This window comes from Lissotriton vulgaris, chromosome 10 (assembly GCF_964263255.1).
Source record: "Lissotriton vulgaris chromosome 10, aLisVul1.2, whole genome shotgun sequence".
NCBI lineage: Eukaryota > Metazoa > Chordata > Amphibia > Caudata > Salamandridae > Lissotriton > Lissotriton vulgaris.
Window position 1 is genome coordinate 822292755 of NC_141698.1, and position 23193 is coordinate 822315947.

Consider the following 23193-nt stretch of genomic DNA (forward strand, 5'->3'; position numbering starts at 1 on the left):
TAAGTCAATAAGGGATTGGAAAGGTAGCTGGTTTGTAGAATATTATTGTATTGTGATGTTGTGCTCTTAAAGACCTGCGTCTTCAACTCTTTCTTTAATTTGAGCAGGGCTGGGGTGGATACAGGGATGTTGTTTCAGATGAAGGGTACTCTGGTGGAAAGGACTGCTGCCTTGTTTATCTATTTTTACCCTTCTTAGTCTGCAGTGTGGTGGTCTCCTGGCTGCAGGTGTGCCAGGAACCACCAAGATAAGCGGAGGCAGGGGGCCGAGGGTGGCGAGGCGTGTGGGGGATGAATGTTGCTGGTCTTGATGGCGTTGTAAATGATACAGCAAAGATGGCGTTTGCCAAGAAGGAGAACAATGGAGTTTCATAGGGATGGGGGTTATGTGATCATATTTCCTCAAGCCCTGGATGTTATGTTATGAGGTTTGTAAGGCACATGACTGCCCCAGCAACGGGCATCCCAGCGCTAATCCCAAGACCAACAGAGAACAGTAAAGCTTCAGGGGAGATAAGAGATTAATGTGAAAAGAGAAGTGTCTATATAGCTTTCCGGAAAGATCCATGTTCCTCGATACTTGTAATGTTGGCCGGAAGGGTGTTCCAGATTCTGGGTGCTAGGACAAGGAAGGAGCGACTCACGGCTGGCACTCTTCTGACACGGGGGACATATGCTAGGTGTTGGACAGAGGAGCACAGCAGAATGTAGGGCGTGAAGAGATTGGCTAGTATGTCGGGCATGAGCATTTAAGATTCTGTGAGAAATAAACAGGACTTTGAAATTGATTCTCTTCTCCTCTAGGAGCCAATGGAGCCTACATAGGAGATTGGAGGCTGAGTTGGATTTAGGCAGGCTGGAGAGCATCTGAGCAGCCGCGTTTTGTGCCCTTTGCAGGCAGCGAATAGTCAAGTCTCGAAAGTATGGTGTACTGGATGATGACCTGGTGGGTGTTGGTGTCGAATAATCCAAGCAGTGGCTTAAGTCCACATAAGAGACCAAAACAAACATTTGCTACTGACTTTGTCTGTACCTGGTAAGGTAGGGCGGAATCAACCCAAGTGTCCGGATTTTGTACCGTCAGCTTGGGTATGGGAGGGGCTCCTAGATTGACAGGCCACCAGCGCTCACTCCATAGATGGGTGTATCTACCCAAGAGAAGGATCTTTGATTTATAAGCATTCAGTTGTAAGCAGTTGGTAGTCATCCAATCTGCGATGGGCACCAAATCATTTTTAAACTTGGCCACGTCTTGATTGGAGTTATTGGATACGAGCATCACAAGCTGCGTGTCATAAGTATAGGAGACCACAGTTAGTCACCTGCATTTTACTGCAGCTGCTATTGGTTGAATGTAGATATTAAATAAGGTGGGGCTCAAAGCAGAGCCCTGTGGCACCCCGTAGTGCACCGGATGAGTCTGAGAACTGAAGGGGGGGGTTCACTTAGAAGGATCTCTCTGCTAGGAAGGATGAGAGCCAATTCAAGGTGGCCCTCTGATGCCAATATGTTGTAAGTGCTGCAGAAGAATCTGATAAGACAGTGTCTAAAGCAGCGCTCAGATCAAGAAGCATCAGAGATGAAGTGTGTCCCTCATCCAGGGAGTTCCTAAGATGTTTGGTGACTGCTAAAAGGGCAGATTCAGTGCTATGGTGTGGGTGAAAGCCATTCTGTGAGGGGTCCAACATTCATTAGCTTCAATATACGTGGTAAGGATGGAGTTAATATAGGATTCAGTGATTTTAGATATCAAAGGGAGAAGAGAAATGGGATGGAATTGTTCTGGCTTGTAGTCATCGAAGGTAGGGTTTTTGAGTACGGAGTCGCCTTGGCGTGTTTCCATGCAATAGGAACTACTGCACAGGACATAGACAGGTTAATTAAGTCGCAGAAGGGGGGTAGGCGCTGGGGTAGGAATTTTTTTAACTGATCTGGTTTGAGAGGGTCAGCTGGGGATCCTGATATGACTTTATTACAAATAGTTGACATAGCTTCCTGGGAGAGTGTGGGGAAGACTTAGAGGGAAGAAACAGCAGGGCTAGTAGGAACTATGAGGCCAGTGATGTTCATGATGGGGGGAAGGTTCTGTAAATGTCCTTGACCTTCTTAACAAAGAAAGAGGCGAGTACCACACATTGATGGTTGGAGGTAATGGTAGATTTATTGGATTGATCTGTAGTTTTAAGATCTTTTAGCAAGGTAAAAATGCATTTTGCTGGATTGCTGCTATCTTTAATTTTATCTGCAAAGTAGTTCACTCTAGATTTCCTAATGGATTTGTGGTATTCCTTGATGGCTGCACAATAGTGCATTTTGAGGGCCGGGTCATAATGTCGCCTCAAAGCCTGTTCAAGGGCCTTACAGTTTTTTCTACCCTGGGTCAGACTTTCATTAAACTACATTCTGCATTGCTTTCTCTGGCAAAAGGACGGTTTGGCCGGAATGCATTTATCAATAGGCCAATCAGACAAAGTGTTGTTAGCCATTTCAATGTTCTCAGAGAGGTGTGGTTTCTTATTTAGGAGAAGGTCTTGAAACTGGCCATCATTTAGCTTGTGCCAATGACGTTTTAGGTTTGGGCATCCCCCTGAGCGGCGGGCTACACCGTACAACATCATTGAGATAAGATGGTGATCAGACCAGCTCATGGGTAATGGCTGACTGATTTTTAGTGTGGATAAGTGGGTGAATACTGGGTCTAAGAGATGGCCTGCAGAGTGTGTGCTACTGGGGATGTATTGCGTTAATTGAAATGCAGCGAGAACTGCTAAAAAATTGGCAATGTTCTTGTCTTAACTGTATTCAAGGTGTAGGTTGAGGTCATCCACAATGTTGAAGTTAGCAGTCCAGGTTGTCAATGTGCCAACCAGGTTGGTTAGAGTTTCCCTGAACTTTTTGATGGACTTTGAGGATGATAAATCAGTAACCCTAAAAGAGTGAAGTTGCAATTAAGGTTGATTTTAAACAATGCGCTTTCACAGTCCGCAATAGTTTCTTTGGTAAGGAGGCAGGTGTAGCAAGTTTTAAAAATTATTGCAATACCTCCCCCCAAACCTATTCTATCGTGTTTTGAATAGTATATCCCTGGATCAGAGCCAAAGTTGCCCCATCTTCTGTGTTTGCTGTAAGTCAAGTCTCAGTTAGGAAGAGGATGTCAGGTACCTCATTCTGTATTGGGTCGAACACTTCCACGTAGTAAACTGAGAAACTTAAAGGTAGGAGAGGATGGTGGTGTAATGATCGCATCTACCTTAGTTCTAAAACTACATTGCTTGCAGCATAGGGGGCATTCCACCGGAACCCACTTCTAGTTGGTGCATTCATTGGTCAGTGTTCTAATGAGGAGTAGCTCTTTAAGCAAGTAAGACCGCCTGTGCCAACCTAAATGGGCAGGATGTCTTGCATCACCCAGGCACAGACGGGTGCAGACGGGCTTGCTTTTGGCGGGCCAACGGCATTCTAGCGGTGTGCCCACTGCACGTGTCTGCTGCACGTCCTCATTGTAGCCGGCATAAAGTATCCGGGAGGCACATTCTAGTCTTACTCCAGATTGGTAGAGAGATAGCCAATCTGCACACTGCCAGGACTTAATGGGAAGCCGACTAGCAATAAAACAAAAGGACAACATTTGCACCAAGTAAGTGAAAGTAGTAAATACTTATTGAGTTAAACAGAGAGGTAGGGCAGGTCAAATTCAGGCAGAACAACAATGCACAAAGTAAGTAAGTCGTTAAAAAGATGGTGGTGAACAGCACAGTAGCAGCCAGTCAGATTCAGACAGAACAGCAAAATTTGCACAGAGTAGATAAAAACAATTAAAATGATGGTGGTGAGCAGCGCAGTGGTGACAGATCAAACTGTAGGCAGAATTGGGATGTGATGTAGATGAGATGTGATGTAGCATCTAGGATACCTTTAAGGGATGTGTTATATTTGGCCTCCTTGGCAGTACTCTGGACATTTATCAACTCTGCCACTACTGATCAATGCCAGAGTGCAAATGCTCCCTGTGTAAATTGTAATTCCGATTTGTTCTCCATGATCAGCATATTTGATTTACTAGTAAGTCCCTAGTAAAGTGCACAGTGTATGCCCAGTGCCTATAAATCAAATGCTACTAGTGAGCCTGCGGCACTGATTATGCCACCCACACAAGTAGCCGTCCAAATGTGCCTCAGACTTGCCACTGCAGTGTCTATGTGTGCAGTTTTTAACTGTTATGTCGAAGTTGCAAGTGTACCCACTTCCCTTTTCTTACACGTAAGGCACCTCTAAGGTAGGTCCAAGGTGTACCCCCATGTGTTGCTTAAGAAGATTCTCCAACGGCTTGATGCAGAGTTGGCCTCCTGTTAAGAAGTTTCAGGAACACAAAGACTTCACCTGCAACTTCCTGGAATTTGAATGCTGGGAGTTCTGAAAGCCCTGTGGTGCTAAACCCACTTCTGGGCCTTTGAAGGTTTTCCCTGCTGCAAAGAACTACACAGAACTAAAGAAATCTGCAAAGTCGATGCTTCACCCTTCGTGTGGCTGTATTTTCCGATGCAGCACTGCTGTGTAGTAGGAAATCCCGATGCATGGCCCATGTGGCCAAAGAAACCAACACAGCCCCTGTCAGTGATCCAAAAGAACTGCGGCATGCTGAGTCCAATGCACTGGTCTCCGAAGTCCTAGACCCCAGCACTGACTCCCGCGCAGGCCGTGGTGTGCCGCTGAAAGAAACAACGCATCATAGGACCGTGGCTGAAGAAATCGAACCAGTGCCTGTTTGTCACCACTGCATTGACCTCCAGCACATCTCGGGTTTCCACAAATCGTGCATGTGTGGCATGCATCACTGATGTTGCACCCGCACACCAGAACTGGCCTGGAATCATTGCCTTACTTCCCCCTACAGTCTGATTTGACGCATCACTTCTCATGCGTGCAACAGAACTGTTGCATCGCCTCCCCAAGGACTCAGAAACTGACACATCACTGTGTTTTCTGACTCTTCCCTCCTCTGCAGCAGTTTTCCCTGGTGGATGTTGATGCATTTGAGGCCTTTTGTGTAAAAATCACACATCCTTAGATTTCTAAGGGCAGATTTATTTTTCTTCTTTATATTCTATTTATTAAACATAACAAGACATTGAATCAGTATTGCATCGACACAACTCACTAGACCTATCAGATGGTTACCGCGTATGAGACATCATAGGCGCTCATCCATTCTTATCCAGGGTCCCCACCTCACTGTTCTGTCGATGGATGTTGACCCCCCTAGCATGGGGTGCACCACAAATATTCCCCCTGAACGCGTTTCACTTGCCCCAGACCTTATCCCATTTCCGAGGGCACCCTCTATATTTATAGACCTCTGCCTCAGCGACTATCCACCAGTCCATTTCTCTCTCTCATTCCATCAGGGTTGGTGACTCCTCTGCCCCCCCACCCCCCGGTAATGTTGCATTTGGCAATCATGAGGCCCATAGTAGTCCAAAGTTGGTCAGTCTAGTTCATGTCCTTTGCTTCCTATACATTCAATAGGCACAATGTTGGGGATAGTGGGATGACTCCGCCACATGCATCTGTCATACATTTGATTATTGTTTCCCAGTATGCCTGAATCAGGCGACCCTCCCAGATCGGATGGTAAAAGGTGCCTATACTACCACATAGCCTTTTGCATTTAGTCTCAACCAACTTTCCCATTTTGAGCAGTGTGGTGCATGTGATTCTATGGACAGAATTGCTTGAAACCTTTTAAAAGTCATATTTTTTATTTATTTATTTATGTGTTTGTTGGCATTTCAAGAAGTGCCAACTTACAATAAACAAAACAGCAGTATCATGTAGTGGAACTCATATTCATCAATGTATAGGTGTCGCCCTCCTTCAAACAATATCAATACAATGTGGACATCATACATTACATAGTGTAAAGAAAGCAAGTGTCTCATGTAGTCACATAAGGGCTCCGCATCGCAGCCAGTTTTACAGTGTCTCCGTACTGCATCAGTTTTTAGTTAGTGTCTCTACCCATCATTCTCATTATGGATCATCCTCAACTATAGTGTTTAGCCAAGTAACGAGAGGTTCCCAGATATCTTGGGGCGGGCTTTAAGTGACATCTTCTCCCAAAATCCCTCCAGTTGCGCCTTGCAGTGGGTTACACTCAGTAGCCAGCCCCTTACTGTCGGTGGGGAGGAGGCCTCCCATTGCAGAGCCACCTACCGCTTAGCCATAAGCAAGAGCAGGGCCGCAAGTGTGCACAATTTTGGTGGGATAATATTCACAATCCCCAGCAGAGTAACTAGCGGTGTACTGGGGACCTCCTGTCTGATGATGGTACTAATGTAGTTGAGGGTGTGTTTCCAGAACTGAAAGTCATATTTTGAGTTGTGTATGTCGTATTTTTCATTTTTGTCATGTTTGGTTTAGATAAAGATACTTTATTTTTCCAAACTGGTGAGGTGTCCATTTGTAGTGTTTTCACTGTGTTACTGTATGTGTTATATACAAATGCTTTACACATTGCTCTGAGATAAGCCTGACTGCTCATGCCAAGCTACCAAGGGGATGAGTGGGGGTTATCTTGGGTGTTTAATCCCCAAATCCTGACTAGAAGGAGGGGTCCCTACTTGGGCATGGTCCAAACCACTGCCAACTAGAGGCTGCCATTTCTAACAGGATGCCAGCGTGGCATCTAACAGACCATGGAGAAGGGCATTGCCACAATCTAGATGTGGGAGTATGAGGGTTGAACAGCTGTTCTGTTATGTATAAATGTATTTTATCAGTGGTGCTCCCTAACAATGAATACATGCAGAAACCTTAGCATAACGCTTCTCAAAACTGCTTCCCTATTTATAAACCAATGCCCAGTCTTTTTTATATGACGGGATGCGCAGCATCCCTGCCATTCGATCAATGCAGGTTATGTATTTCATAGACAAGTACATAAACCAATCAACACTTTCAAAATGTATTGCTTCTTTAGTTCAAAGAGTAGCAGGAAGCCTGCTATTGATTTGTATTCCCATCATTGCGTTTCGCATGAGGGGCTGGATCATGCCCTCCCTTTGTCGCCGCTGTGACTGTAAACTGTAGACTCTGCATGGATGAATGGCTGCCAGCAAAAGGTTCCAACAAATCGAATTCCTCCTGTCCTCTACATTGTATCTGTTTCCCACAGAACAACATGAGCATCAGAATCTTTCATTTTGGTAATGTAATATAGATAGTCACTCAAAAAGAGAAAGTTACAATGTAGCATTAGAGGAACCTTTTGCCATTACCTCAGAATCATGTTTGTCCTCAAGCGGGAGCCCATGGAGCGTTTCTCAGTGTAGTTTATCTTCAGATGTCATGGATTGCAAGCTTGTAAAGACCAAAAACATAACTCATTTAATAAAAGCTGTGTGCTGCTGTGCAGGTAATTTACCTTTGCTGCCAGCGGACTACACAGACGCAACAGACATTAGCACAACCCAAGCTTTTTCCTTACACTGATTTCTATCCCTGATGTCTCTGATTCATTACTGCTTGGGTATTACAAGGTGCCATATTTCATCTGGCCAGCAGGGGCATCCTTATCATTTTACAGAAATGTTCCTGCTGAATGACCATTTTCTCTAATATCAAAGAGTAGCCTTTTTGCAGCCATTTTATGACAAGGCTACAGCATATGTGCCTCGGTGCTTTTTGTGTTGTTCCATTTATTTAGTTATTAAAGGTACTGCTATATTGCAGATCTGACCATATACATGGGCTGTGTGGTTCTTTACAATGAACATTGTAAGAGACAACAGCCAAAGAGATTATATGGCACCAGTCTAACTTTGTGGATCATTTAGAGTTTGGCAGTCAGCCCAATTTGGGGTTCCCCTCCTTTATGCAGTGTCAGGGGGACCATTCGGTTTATGCTGGAAGAGCCCCAGCTGGCACTGACAGTATGATCTTTTGACCTAATGGCCTGTTTGCCACAGGCCCATCAGATTATATTGTTGGTAAACCACCACTTTTCAGTGCGGGCTGACTGCTGCACAAGGGATGGTGGTGCCTGGTACTGAAAATCTAAAGAAGCTTCATGCGCAGGGAGAAAACTCACTCATTTTTTGTTGTGTATAGGACACAAACTCCTACTTTAGGAGTTTGAAACATGCTTGGAAAATTTAAGTGCCATCACTGGCAGCTGTGCTGGGGGCACCTGGTTTGACACCTTCCTGGTCGGATCTCTCTTAGAGAGATAACCAGAGGCTACTATCTAGGCTGACCTGGTGGGCAGGATAAGCCATGGATATTTATTTTAGTTATGATTCCCTAAAAGATAGAACTACTTATACCCAGGGCTGATAAATTAAATTCTACTAGTACTCTGCAGCACTCAGTGTGCCACCCACTGCAGCAGCCCTTAAAGCACGTCTCCAGGACTGACACTGCAGCTGAGGATTGCAGTTTCAAACTGACATTTCGACCTGGAAAAATAAACCTTCTGCCATGATTAGAACTTACCTTTTAATATTTATACGTCACTTCTATGGCAGGCCTTAAAATATATAGGACAGGATGCACAGTATGGAAAAGAAGGACATCTTATGGAAAAGAAAATCCTCCAAAGTTATTTTTCACTGTGTTAAAGCGGCCTCTCCCATAGATTAACACTGGTTTACACTATTGCATTTATTAAGTGCTAAATTCAGTTTGGGAATAGGTAGAAAAATATTTTGAGGGCTCGTTTTAATAGTAATTTCAAATCAAATTTAACAATCAAGTCGGATTTTATATTACTAGTTTGGAAATGAAAAACCAGGGCCTGCCTCACTTTGGTATATATAGTCAGGCAGGCCCCAAACGTAGTGGGTGGGAAGGAACAACCAGAACTGGTTTAGTGGACTGATAAAGGATTACCCTCCACTCACAAGCTGGTACTAGAAATAAAAGTGGACACCGCAGACCTCACCTCAAAATAATCATGGACCTATGAAGAATTAGAAGAAGGACTAGCCTGCTGTCTGAAGAACCTGAAGGAAGACTTAACCTGCTTACCTTGAACCCTGGACCCCAGTAATGACCTCAAGGGTCAGTTGGCTGAATTCTTGCTTGAGCTACATGGACACAACATAGACCCCTCTTCCTGCAATTGCCCAGTTGCTGTTGGCCCATGTTAGAGTGCGTCCTAACTCCTAAGTGATGCCACCCCAGTTCCTGGTCTTGGACCCTTAGCTGATTGAGTCCTATCCTCAAACTGCAAGAAGCGGGGCTTACAAACCTTTTGCCAACTTTCTGTTTGGGGAACCAATAAACCCCATGGTCACCATCGACACCGCAGCCATTATCTTTAAATAGCCTGTTAGCTTCAACTTGTTGAATTTCCCCTCTGAAGGAGATCTGAATTCTAGAAAAGTTAGGAAATCCAAACTTTGAGTCTTTCTCCTGGACCAGCCACAAGCTGAAACCAATAAATTTCCAAGTCTTTTTGGGCATGGACTTTGGAATTTCCCCACGCTGAGCTTTCCCACCTTTTTCGACGCACACACAGTAGTGTGCACTTTAGCAGCCCGCCACTGTCAAGCCATGCTTTGGATCAAACTTGCAGATTGCGCAGCCGATTACTCTTTTTTGACCACTTTTTCTCCTTGAAAGTTTCTAAGTCAGAAGGTACACTTTACACCAGGTCAAACCTTGTTCCTGCATCTGCCCAGTTATCCATCATGGTTGGTTTTAACAATTGACTTTGACCTAGTCTAGTGTGATCAGATACTCGCGATTGGAGCTTTGTGCTTTTTGGCACTATGTTGAATTTAAACTTTAAAAATGTTCCTCTCTGATTCTACGTATTGGATTTTTGTTGTTTTGGTGTCATTATATTATTTGAATATTCTTTATTTTTCTAAATTCATTTGGGATTCCTCTTTTGTTGTGTTTTTGCTTTATTTCTGTTTGAATTCTGCATAAATACTTTACACAGTACCTCTAAGTTAAGCCTATTTGCTCTATGCCATAGGTACCAGGGGGTACAACTCAGGTTAATTTCATGACTTTAGTGTTTCACTCTGACATTCACTGTGATTATTATTTCAAATGGATTATCTCCCCTTCAACCAATACTGCAATGGCTTCCATATATATTCTCTAGTTGGTCACTTTCAGAGCATATTCATGGCCCTTGGTGTTCCCTACGGAGCTAGTCTCTAACAATGTAAGTCCCTGATTCCAGAAAACTCATTGCATGTGATCCATATAGCTACATGAAACAGACTGCCTTCAACCATTGTCTTAGACTTAGGTGAGTGACACCTCATTATTAATGAGGTGTAGATGTGACATGTTAGCACTGTTGGGCACATAACTCTCAAATTGTGTCAGTGTGTACACATTTTTCACCCAGAGAAGCTAAATGATGGGTTAAGCAACTGCACCACAACTCTTAATGGGGTGAGCTTCATTAAGAAAGATTAAATGATACTCAGCGTCAGGTTTTCATTATGAATGGTATTGAAAGCTGTTGAGAGTAACTGACTGGTCTATGCAATTCATGGAGTAATATGTATGGTCCTGTGCCTCTCAATGCATCAAAATCCCAATTTGCTGTTGTGTCATTATAGCCTGCTGGGTTTTACTGTAGGGAATTGTATTTGTTTCTGGAATTTGTAGTTTCCTGCAAACCCTGAATCCTATTCCTGAGCATTGCTCTGAAGTCTTCCTTGCTGACACTGTCTATCACATATTTACATAAAGCAGTGAACACCCTTTTCAGAGACCTAATATAAGCAAGATTATTAGTGCCAGTGCTAAGAGCAGGACAAACTTAAACTTGTAGCTGCTAAAATCTCCTCCTCTCCGGAGTAACTTGGCCACCTTTGCCCATCTCACTCTCTCTTCGTAGGGCCTCTTGATTACCTTTGTTTTAAGGAGAAAGTCATGTTGTTTTTGGCACAGGGGCAGATTTACCAGTTTCTCACGCAGTGCAGTGCAGCTGCTTCAAATGCTTCGCTGCGTAAGGAGGAGAGAGCAGGAGAGTGGCATATCTACAGAAATATGGTGCTCCCCTCCCCTCTCCCTAGCGCTGGTGCAGAAATGTACGGCTGTGTGCCATGGACACACCTTTGCAGCATAGTGACTCTAGCATAGGATTTGTACAGGAAGGATTCATTTCCTTTTTTTTTTTTTTAAAATATCTTTTATTTTACCTTTCAAAAAAAAAGCACACATTACAGAAAATAGAAAATAGAAAAAAACAAGAATGCAGCATTTTGTTCATACATTTGTTCATCTTACAATACAATCCAAGTAAATTTCATGTTAAAACTATTTAACCGCCAAAGGGGGAAAACATATATCATATATTAAATTTATATAGTATAGTAAACACCGTCATATTACATCAGAAAAAAAAATAAATCAACCTATTCCTGTTCTCCATTTCTCCAGAGGTCCCCATATCTTAATACCTCGTATTCTCCCACTCCTACCCTTTCTTGCATATATGTATTTTTCTAAGTTATGTATGGCAATGAGATTTGATAACCATGTTTGCAAGGTCGGGGGATTCTTATCTAACCATACCCTGGCTAACATTAATCTAAAGACAGCGGCTGCCATAAACAAAAACATTTGATCACCTGAATCCGCATACTCATTTCCAATATCCACACCCAGCATGATTAAGCTGACCGAGAAGGTTAACCTGATCTTTAATGAATTGATTAAAAAGTTTTCTACATCCTTGATTAATGTGTATAATTGAGGACAAGTAGCAAACATGTGGACGATATCTGCCTCAGTAGAGTTGCACCTGGGGCACGTAATGCCTTCTGTACCCCCCCACTTCGCAATCCTGGCTGGGGTGTAATATAGCGAGAATAGCGTTTTGTAGTGTTGGGATTGCAAGGGGGCGGAGCATAGGATGGACCGACCTAGCTCCAGTGAATCGTCAAATAATTCGGGTGTGGCCTCTATCCTTTCCCCCCATTTGGCCCTATGTTTATCTAGATCATCAGATCTGTTTTTTGCCAGTGCAGCATATATTAGCCTAATGGAGTATTCCTCCCCTGTAATTAGCCCTTCCATCAACTCAGTTGGCTGAAAGCCCAATGGACCTCCTTGTTTATTCCTAAGGAAACTCCTGATCTGAAGGTACTTAAAGAAGTCCCTTCTGTTTACTTTATATGTTCTAACCAATTCCTCAAATTGTATTATGCCCTCTGGTTTGACTAAGTCCCCAACTTGCTGTATCCCTTTAGCCTCCCATTCTGCCATTAATGCATCAGAAAAGATTTCTTCAGGGAATGATTTGTTTTTGTAGACTCTGGTGTACCTATTAAATCTACCCATGCCCGCCTTCTTTAGAAAAATACTCCAGACTTTAAGTGCTGCCCTTAAAGTTTTATACGGCTGCCTTCTAAGGTACCCCAAATCCGTATAGTACAGGAATCCGTTGTCAGCGTTTTGTCCCAAGATCATTGTGTAAGTTTCAATTGACATATTCATGGTCTTTGATGCTCCGCCACCTCCTCCAATTAGTCCCTGTATGTACTGGAGTGCAGCTGCCAAAAAGTATAATCTAAAATCTGGTGCACCCCATCCCCCTTTGTCCCTTGGCAGGGAGATAAATTTATATGCCCTGCGAGTTTTCCCTCTTGCCCATATAAATCTATTGGCCAAACTTTCCAACCTATTAAACCATTTGTTGTCAAAAATCAGAGGTATTGACCTGAATAGATACAAAAATTTAGGCAGGACCATCATTTTCAGCACGTTTGTGGTTCCAACCAATGAAAGATGTAGATTACTTATCCTTTCCAGGTCTTTTTTTACCTTAATAAGCAATGGTTCAATGTTGCGCTCTACTAAATCCTCCAGTTTTGCAGTAACATCAATGCCTAAATAGGTTGCATTGCTGACCACCCTACTATCTGAACTTGATGCAAATCTATTCAGAATGATCTGTGTTTTAGTTTTATTTAGGTTATAACCTGACCTCAACCCAAACTCATGCGCTTCTGCCTCTACTCCAACCATAGCTATATCCGGATTCGGAGTCAAAATAGCCACGTCGTCAGCGTAGGCCAGAATTTTCACAGTGCATCCATTGAATGAGATGGGTTGAATAGCCTGGTTTTCCTCTAATTTACGTAGTAGCGGCTCAATATACAGAGCGAACAGTAATGGTGAGGATGGGCAGCCCTGACGAGTCCCCCGTTGTACATGTATTAAATCCGAGTGCCCTCCGTTTACTCTGATTTTGACCACTGGGTCTCTATATAAAGCTTGTATAGCGCATATATAGCCTGACCCAATACCACACCACCTCATAGTTTCCCATAGATAGTCCCAGGCGACCCTATCAAAAGCCTTCTCGGCGTCTAAAAACAGTGCTGAAAAAGGGTCTCCTGTAACATCTGCCACATCGATCGTAGTGATTAGAGTCCTAATGTGCTGAGTGGTACCCTTCCCGGGTATGAAACCATGCTGTGACGGGCTCACCACATGTTCAATACAGCCTGCTAATCTCTTTGCCAACATTTTAGAGTAGACCTTACTATCTGAGTTCATCAATGTGATGGGTCTGTAGGATCCCGGGAGGGTTGCGGGCTTCCCTTTTTTGGCAATAACAATTAAATCTGCGCCGCGCCAAGAGTCTGGAGAAAGCCCTCCTTGTTGAACATGTACCATAACTTCAAACATATAAACCAACAAACAGTCACGAAATACTTTATAAAATTCGACCGGGATTTGATCAGGTCCTGATGCCTTTCCTGCTGGTAAACTATTTAATGCATCTATAAGTTCCTCCATACGTAGGGTAGAATCTAACATTTCACCTTCTTCTTTTGTAACTCTTGACGCACGCACACCTCCAAGATAGTTCCTAACTTCCTCCATATCCTCAGTGTTGCCCTGTGTATACAGTTTTTCATAAAATCCTCTAAAAACCTCTCTTATCTGGTCTAAGCCTGTAACAATGGTGCCCGTTGGGTCTAGTATCTCTTTTATTTCAGCATCCGCCCTTTGCTGTCTAGTTTTAACCGCAAGTATATGACCCACTTTCTCACTACATTCATATAGTTCTTCCTTCTTAGCCAAATATTTTTCAGCAGACTTTTTCGAGAGGCTTTCAACTGCGTCCGCCTTAAGTGCTACTATTGTTAGTGTTATATCTTCCAAGCTGGACTTAGAGCTTACTGCAGAAACTAGTTTACCTTCCTCTATGATCAATTTTTGCTGAAAAGTTTCATACCTTAACCTCTCTTTCTTACGTCTATACAATACATAGCTTAGAGTTTCTCCTCTAATGCCTGCTTTAAAACAGTCCCACGTCTGCCCTACAGAAGCTGTCCCGTGGTTAATCTCCCAAAAAATCCTGATCCACTCTTCCATATATTTCCTATATTCAAGGTCTTGGAGCAGGCTCCTCTCAAACGTCCATGTGGACCTCGTTCTCCGTGCTTGCGCAACCTTGATTGATAATGACAATGGGCTATGGTCAGATATAGTTCTTGGATATTTCTCAACCTGGGTCGCGTGGACCAAGGACCTAGAAACTAAAAAGTAATCTAGTCTTACCAACACCTGGTGAGGTGCCGAAAAATAGGTGCTACCATCTAAAAATGGGTGTTGCATTATCCAGGGATCTGCCAGTAGATTATTTTTGACCATATTAGTAATGGCTCTGTGTACTTTTTTCTTCCTGCCATTATATACTGCTCCTGTGCTCATAAATGAACTGGTGGGATCATGCATGTTAAAATCGCCACAACAAATTATAGGTTCAGACCACTGTGCCATTTCTATATCTAAAAACTCCCAGATCTCTGAATCATCCTCGGTAGAGCCATAAATATTTATTAATGTGACATTGAGCCCTTTAACTTTTAGTTCCGTGATAGCCCATCTACCCCAGCGATCCTCTTTCTTTCTTATAACAGTCACTTCTCTACTTCTCCCCAGAATAACAACTCCCCTAGTCCTGGATCCCTGCCTGCTAGCTGCAAGTACATCAAAGCCCAGTTGATTCATTAAGTAGATCTGCTTTTCCTCTATATGTGTTTCTTGTAAACATACTAAATCTGCTTGCAGATTTCTTAAGTACGCTGCTACATTTGTCCTCTTCCTTGGATCATTCAAGCCACATATATTTAATGAAACTATCTTACATGCCATTCTGTGCTGGAAAAAGGACCAACTCTTCCTAACCCAGCTAACATAACCGACTTCACGCCCCCTCCTTCACCCTTCCTCCCTCCTGCTTTACCAAAAAATTTAAACAACAATTTAAACAACAAACAAAATGCATAGTCAATGTGTGCTAATTGTCTTATCAAGATCATGTGCTTCAACTGTTTTTTGCTTTCCCTTCCCCCTCCCCCCCGCCTCCCCTGCCTGACCCCCCCTCCCCTCCCCCTACAGGCAAATAGGTCACTCATGACCTATGTGTGAACGCTTCCTGATTGAGTTAGTCGCACCCCTCTCCCGTCTCCTATAATGTGTCTCCCCCTTTCTCAAAAAATGAAATATTTGCCCCTCAGTGCCCCTCTTTCTTCGCCCTTTCCAAGTCCTGGATAAACTCCTGCGCTTTCACCTCTGATATAAACATCCTGACCTTGCCCTTCGTAACTACTTTCAACCTGGCAGGGAATAGCAGATACGCTTCTGAACCTAGAGCCTGAAACTCCGAAATCAATTTTCTGAGTCTCCACCTCCTTTCTACTGTCACATGACAGAAATCTGGTCTCGTGAAAAATGTAACACCCTCCACTGACCTTTTGCTATCTGGTCTAGCTTTCTGGATGAGTTCCTCACGGAGTAAGAAGTTCCCAACATAGACCAAGATTGCTCGTGGAAGTGGGGGTTTTGTCCCTCCCTCGGCTCCGTATACCTTCCGCTGGAAAAAGGGGAATCTGTGAGCTCTTTGTACTTCTACCTCCCACTGCCACTGGGATTCAGGGAATGCCCCCCTTAATAACTTAATCACAAAACCCCTTGGATCTTGCCCTTCCAGCCCTTCTGCCACACCCAAAATGCGTACATTGTTTCGCCTTTGGCGATTTTCAAAATCCTCCATTTTCCATAGAATGTCATCTGCTTTCTTCTCCTGTTGTTCTTTAAATTCACTGAAGCTACGAAAGTCATCCTCCATTTTACCAGTTCTCTCCTCGACCTCAGAGACTCTCCCTGCTAAGCCTTCATAAAGTTTGTTAGTTTTCCTAAGCGTCGTTTGTATTCTCCTGAAGTCCTGCCTTGTTTTCCGGCTTGTAGATCTCGCTTCAGATTGAATTTGCTTCAACATATTAAACACCTTTCCAAGCGCATCTCCCTGGTTCAAACTTGCTTCTGACTCTTCTTGATATGTCTGTGATGTAGCTGAATAGTCCCAAACCAGCTTCCTTTCAGCACCCCTTGTTGGTGTCCTTTCATGCCTATGCCTCCTTGTCTTTGTCTTTTTCAGTGTAGACTCCTTATCGATATCTGTTTCTGAGGCGGTAGAGGTAGAGGCTGACCATGAATCGTCCTCCTCATCGTCTTCATCCTCCCTCTCTGCCTCTTCCTCATCCTCCTCCTCCTCCTCCAGCTCGGAACCCTTCCTCTCCTGCTGAGCTGGGTCGAAATCCTCGTCCACTGAAAAAAAACGGTCTCCCTCCAGTGAGCATATATCCTCCTTTTCCTTCTCCTTCTCTTTAGGGTGCCCAGATGCTAACTCTCCGTGCTCCAGGCTGGCTGTGCTCCCCCCTGTAGGGTTGGGGTTGGGGGGTCTAGCCATCAGCTCTGCTTCCACCTGCATGATTGCCTGCATCATATCGTTGGCTTCCTCATGGGTACTAGGTGCTACATTCTCCTTTAATACTTCCATCTCCACCTCTTTGTCATTATCTTTACGATTTTCTTTGCCAGGTTCTTCAGCCACCCTTTCTTTGCATTCCAGCAACCCCCTCTGGGCCACCACCCTTTCATCTTCGTTTATAGCGTTAGTATTTGCGTTTCCCTCTGCCCTCTGTCCCGTAAGCCCAGCTGTTACCTTGCTGCTGGCGTCCTCCTCGCGTCTCACCGAGGGCTCCGAAGGCTCCGTTGTAGGTTGCTTAGCAACTGCTGCCTTGGCGTCTCCCACGCTCAGAGCTCCTGCCTCAGCCGCCGCTGCTGCTGCGTCCTCGAGGACGTTTCCTCGCCTTATCCCAGGATCGGGCACTTGCTCTGTAACGCTGGACGCTCTGCTGTCTGCAGGGCCCGGGCGGGTGAAAGTCTCCGGTAAGGTAGGCTGCCTGAGAGGGGTTGCTTTGGGTCTGGGTTTGGAAATCACTGCTCTCTCGTTTATTTTAGTGCGCTCATCTCCCGGCGTTTTTTCCTTCACGTCCAATTTCTTTTTGACCGGTGGCACAGGCGCTTTCCTTATTGCGCCCTGGTTTTTGGCTGGATCCTGTGTTTTCCTCATACCAGGGACAACCGATGTCGTGGGATTTAGCAGGTCCTGTTCAGGTTCGTTATCCTCTTTGCCTTTCTTTTTATCAGTCTTAATTGGTTTTGGCGGCATACTGACTGGAAACACGCTTCTCCAGCTTTTTAAGCCCGATGCTACAAAGGTTACTGAGTGTTTAACCAGGTTAGCTTCTAAGAACCCGAAACTCCGCACTATGTTCCTTGCCCATCTGCCAATTCCTGCTGCTGCCGCGTTACCAAAATCTCTGAAATAGCTGTTCTTTGACGGTGCTGCTCTTTGAGAAAAGAGCGCTTCCAGCATCACCGTGTCTCGACTTTCATCTCCAGGCAGTCTGTAATAATTGAGGGAGACTAGCACTCCATTACGCCAGCTTCAACAATTTCGACAGGAGAGAGGTTTTAGTGCGACTGTTCACCTCAACCTGCCAGCGGCCATCTTGCCCGACGGCACTCGAGGAAGGATTCATTTCCAGTATAAAATAATATCCTTAGACTAACTTTAAAACCTTTTCCCACTTTGTATGTGTGCTGAACAGTCCAGCACACATGCAAAGTTGGAAAAGAAAGGAGAAATGAATAACAGCCTCACTGTGCCCATTCCAGGAACCATACCATACCTGTGTATCTGTATTACACAGCCAACAGTCATTGTTTTTGCGGTGGTTGTTGACAGCAATGTATTACTCATTACCTACGTCATCTTTGTACAACTCCCCTGGACACCTTCTCTGCCTGGGTCATAAATCAATTTCATACATTATCACAATTGGTTATCAGTCAGAGTCATTTGGACATCATAAATCATGGGTCATAAATCATCAGGTATCATAAATCAGTGTCATTGTTTTTTTTGTTATAAATCACTCTGCCGGAGCATCATAAATCATTGTCGTAAATCATGGTCATAAATCATCGGGATGTCATAAATCATTTTGTCACACATCTGTCATCATTCTGTTGTCATAAATCATCCTGCATGGGCATCATGAATCATCAGCCATAAATCATTGGCTGGCCATAAATCACTGGTTTGTCTTTTTGCTCATTTGCATATCCTAGGGTCATAAATCACCCTGAAGCAGTTTAACGCTGAAGTACTAGTCCGAACTTGGCCCTGAGGTTCTGGAGCGCTTTACACGAGCACCAGTTGTGTTAAATGAGGGCATTCTTTGTTAGTTAGGCATGGGGAGATCAAGTGATTTGCCCAGCATCACAGGATGTTCTGCGTCAATGCCGCTATTTGCACCCTGTTCATGCAGGTATTAAAACTCTTTAGATGGACACCAGTCCCATTACACAAGAATACATTAATTTTTTATTTTTTGGTTTGCTGGTGGAGATGAAGCAATTTGTCAGAAGTGCCAGGAAGTTGAGCCGACCACGGGGATCGAACCTTGCTCCCCAGCTCCAAAGTCGGCAGCTGTGACCGTAAGGTCACAACTTCTCCTTCATTTTAATGTTTCTTTGGAGCAGCCCAAGACGTTTTTACCAGTTACCCGCTGTCCTTCTTTTGGTTTGCATGAAAATGACACAGTGCACCGGGATATCTATAGCGTGCACAAACGAATACTGGTTTTTGAATATTCGGAGATCCCAAAATAACCCTAAACAGGGTGATACCTAATATGAAGTTACCTTGATACAGCTCCAAACAACTCCTTTCATGAGAAATAAACACACAGCGTCAATCACCGAGGAGCCCAGTTTGAGCGAGGAAGAGGCTGTGAGCTCCTGCCATGGGCTGTGGAGGGCACGCGACCCTTCCAGTTAACTTTCAACTATTTGCACGGAATCACAAAGACTGCATCAGAGACAGGATTCAAACCTAGTTACCCGGCTCTACTGCCTGCAATCATGGCCAGTATACCGCATACCCACACAGTCGGAGGTCGAACCGACGCCAGGACCCGAACCTGGTTCCTTAATTCTAAAGACAGCAGCTGCCGCTGCCGGGTCATTGTGTCTATATTCCTTTTCCTGTAAGTGCCAGTCTAGTTTGCGCTCCCGACTTGGCTCATAATCTTTTGTACATGGCACAGTGCTCTATGTTCCTCTATTACCCCTGGCGTGATATATCAATAGCGCACTAAACTCATCTGACCGGTGCAGCGAGATTATTGTTCTGATTTTATTTTATTTATTTATTTTTTCTTTCCTTTTTGGACCCACAAGACCAAACCAGCAATACCGCCAAGGACCCACTGCACCTGGAGGCCCCCCACAACCATATAAGGCACAGGAGACTGCCTCCTGCCGTTAGCATGTAGCCTGCACACCCAGAGAGCTATTTCTCAAAGGTGGCACTGAAGTGTACCCACAGTTGACCCTGGACTATTGCAAGCCCCAAAACGGACAATGCGCAGCAGTTGCCGAGAGTAGATGGCCTGTACCTCGAGCAGCAGCCCAACTCGTCTTATCCATACTTGCCGGGATTCAAACGCATGTTGGCGAACTGCTCCCACCATGCTGCAGCTAGCACTCAAACCCACCTTGCTACCACTGCTGCTCGGCACGGTTCGTTGCCGGAGCTGAGAGCCTCCTGAACCGATGTTTGGGGGAGCTGGGGATCGTACCTCTGGCCTCCTGTCCCGTCTCGCCTTGGCCCTCCAAGTTCGGGCAGTGCTGTCTCCTGGTAGCCGGGTGCATGCTGGTCAGGATCACTCTGCCCTCCGTCTCCGTCACCCCAGGATGCTGCAATGTCCATCCCTGAACTTGGATGCCGCACGTCTGGTCGAGGAATGCTTGTGGCCCCTCAGCTGGCCTCACCATTACGCTGTACCACGGGCACGGAGGAACGCTGTTTAACGCATAACAGGCCGAAAGGCCGCATCGACCCACACAATGTCACACCGGACAGCAGCACAGTGGCGAATGTCTCGATCCCTGGGGGCTGGAAGTGCAACGCTGCGTTGAGCCTGTGAACTCGAAAACCGTTGGTGCCGCTCCCCCAGCTCCCTGATATAAAAGGTGAGTTGCCCAGGGGGAGCGTTGCCTTATATCCCCTTCCCCCTTTTCTTCTTCCCTTTCTTCTTGGGGAGGGTGAGGAGAAAAATTGCCTCGGGCACTTTTTGCCACGCGGCGATTCCCGGCAGCGCTGACCAGCGCAAACCGGATCCGTTCCTTTTGGGCTCAGGCAGCCATTACGGCGCCGGCCCTTGAGGCCCCCTTCGGGGGCGGCCTCTGCAAAGTATTGCCGCTTGATATCGCCCATCCAAAATGGCCATTATTCTCTGACGCTAAACCTTGTCTACTTTTAAAATAAATTGTGTCTAGCTTCAGAAACCGTGGATGCTTGCATGAGAATGCCCACGCACCACCCATGGTACAACCTTGTGGCGCTAAAGAATGCAATTCAGCTATATGTGTTGCTTGTGTTACTTTCAAGTTATACGCTTGTAAGTAAATAGGTGAAAAAAGACTTTTCGCGTTAAATCATAGTAAATAGACCCTAAAAGTTGCACTGATTACATTTCTTACGTTTCTGAATGCCTCAATGTTACTGTCACATTTTGTATAGAACTCAGTCTACCCACCTAGGAAGAATCGAACACTGAGTGTTCCATTTGCGAGCATCCCTCACACAGACCCACCACCCTTGCATGGATCCTTAATTTGATCCCTGGAAATGTCCAGACGTGGTCCAGAAGAACATAATTTCATAATTCAGGGGCACATACTTGGGCGGTAAGAGACTGACGTTTGAAAAATATGGAGATGGCGGTGTCTGTCAGAGGCATTGTTTCTTTGTTTTTAAAGATAGTTGCTGATTATTTCATCAATAGAAATTGGAAACATGAGTTCCATTGACTTCAGCCCCTTAGAGTTCTGTTATTTAGCACCGTATAGAACTGAGATCAACAGGACCTCCGCTTGAATGTGAGGCCATTAATCCGACCTTCGCTTGAATGTAAGTACAGTGCCACCACTGCAACCAACAAGGCATCATTCATTTACAGGAGCACAAGGGGTCACGTGGGTGAACATCTCCCAGACCAGGTTCTATTGAGGCCGACTTTCCCGGAAGTGATTGAATTGGGATCCAGATCTTTTCACTTCCGGGGAAACCCGTAATGCACATAAATCAGTATTAAAATGCACAAATACTATTGTAGTGCATTCGTTCGGGAATGGGGTGTGGCATAATTTGGAAAATATGCGTGTCTAAATTCAGAAACAACTCAAAAAAGGAAAGTTTCAAGCTTCGATGAAAATCAAGGCCAATTCTTTGCAATTACTTCAAAAGGCTAATTAGAAGGAAGGCTATTGTTTCACAACTCACGTTGCTTGCCTTCGGAACAATGACGCGGAAGATGGCCTCAGATGGCAGACGTCTTTCATTTCATTCAGCTGTATACCTTTTCACGAGCCACACAACCTCTCTTGCAGGGAGCGCCATTTCACTCTGACAATGTGAAATCAAAGATAAAAGCACACATGAAGTGCGGGCGCTCGGGGGACCGCCACAAAGAACTGTATGTCGCAGAAAGTCAGAGCTTTCCAATTACATTTTGACATATACTTATAAGATCTCGTTCAGACATTAAAAAAGCATTTTCTCGTTAGTAGGGTTTCTCATTAAAGAGCACAATTACATCATAAAAAGGTTAAAGTAACAATGTGAATCAAATTCGATAACATAATGGATTTCCAACAGCTCACATGAGGCAATTATTGGAGTTCTGGGGCATGTTTATGATGTATAGCGAGTCAGAAGGTTAGCAATGAATTTTCTGCCTTCATGCTGTGAGTATTTTGTAATAACTGACTTTTAAAAATGTCCAACATTATATTTTATGCCCTGTCCTCCTTCCTCCTAGGTGCTGGTGGATGGTCCCCTTTGGACAGTGATAATTACCAGTGGTTGCAAGTGGATTTTGGGAACCGCAAACAGATCTCTTCAATTGCAACCCAGGGCCGGTACAGCAGTTCAGACTGGCTGACCCAGTATCGGGTGCTGTACAGCGACACGGGTCGAAACTGGAAGCCTTATAATCAGGATGGAAATATTTGGGTAAGTAGCAAAGCAACATCTGATGATCTGCACTGTCTTCAAGATCCATGACAATTACAAGCACTGGTAAAGCCTGTAGGTCTAGCCTTGGCAGACTAGTGTGATGGTTAAGGTTTTTTATTTTTTTGTTTTTTATAACTAATAGGGAGACATGTGGCCATCTAAATGAGGGCCTAATTATGTCAAGAAAACCACTGCCTTGAACCCCAAGAGCACTGCTCAATGAATATATCATGAATATTTAATCAAACATGTAGTGAATCTATCACATATGAAAAATCTTTCATGTTATTTAAACAATTTTACACAATTGTACTCCAAACAATATCCTGATTTATAAGCATATAGACCACAATCGTGGTTTCTTCTTCTTCAAATCCAATTGAATAAATCAACTTTTTAATTCAAATCAATAATGTCCACATCTATTCCGGTGCATGTAAATTCAATTGTAACATATTCCATCACAATCACAGTCTTCTGTTGAAGCCCAATGCATTATGGGAAGATTTACCTTCTTCAGGGGGTTATATCTACAACAATAATCAACAATAATAAACAAAAAATGCCACCTTAACCACAACAATTTGAATCACATCTTTTCAAACAATAATGCCCAAATGATAATATCCTTAATGTGACACTTTGCTGATTTATAACTTGAAGACATGAGTTTTTCACATAATTGAACAACAGAAGAGAACAGAAAAAAAAGAAAAATCCTAACAACCTTATAACACAGAGTGCAAAAATGTGCCACATGCTAATCTC

General features: G+C 44.2%; 1 protein-coding gene across 1 annotated transcript in view; it reads left to right on the forward strand.

The window, feature by feature from the left end:
- CNTNAP2 (contactin associated protein 2) overlaps nt 1–23193 on the forward strand; it is a 2542823-nt gene that overhangs the window by 916606 nt on the left and 1603024 nt on the right. The window contains exon 3 of the mRNA XM_086939829.1: nt 22229–22422. Coding sequence (XP_086795955.1) covers nt 22229–22422 — 194 coding nt within the window. The remainder of the gene's footprint in view (nt 1–22228; nt 22423–23193) is intronic.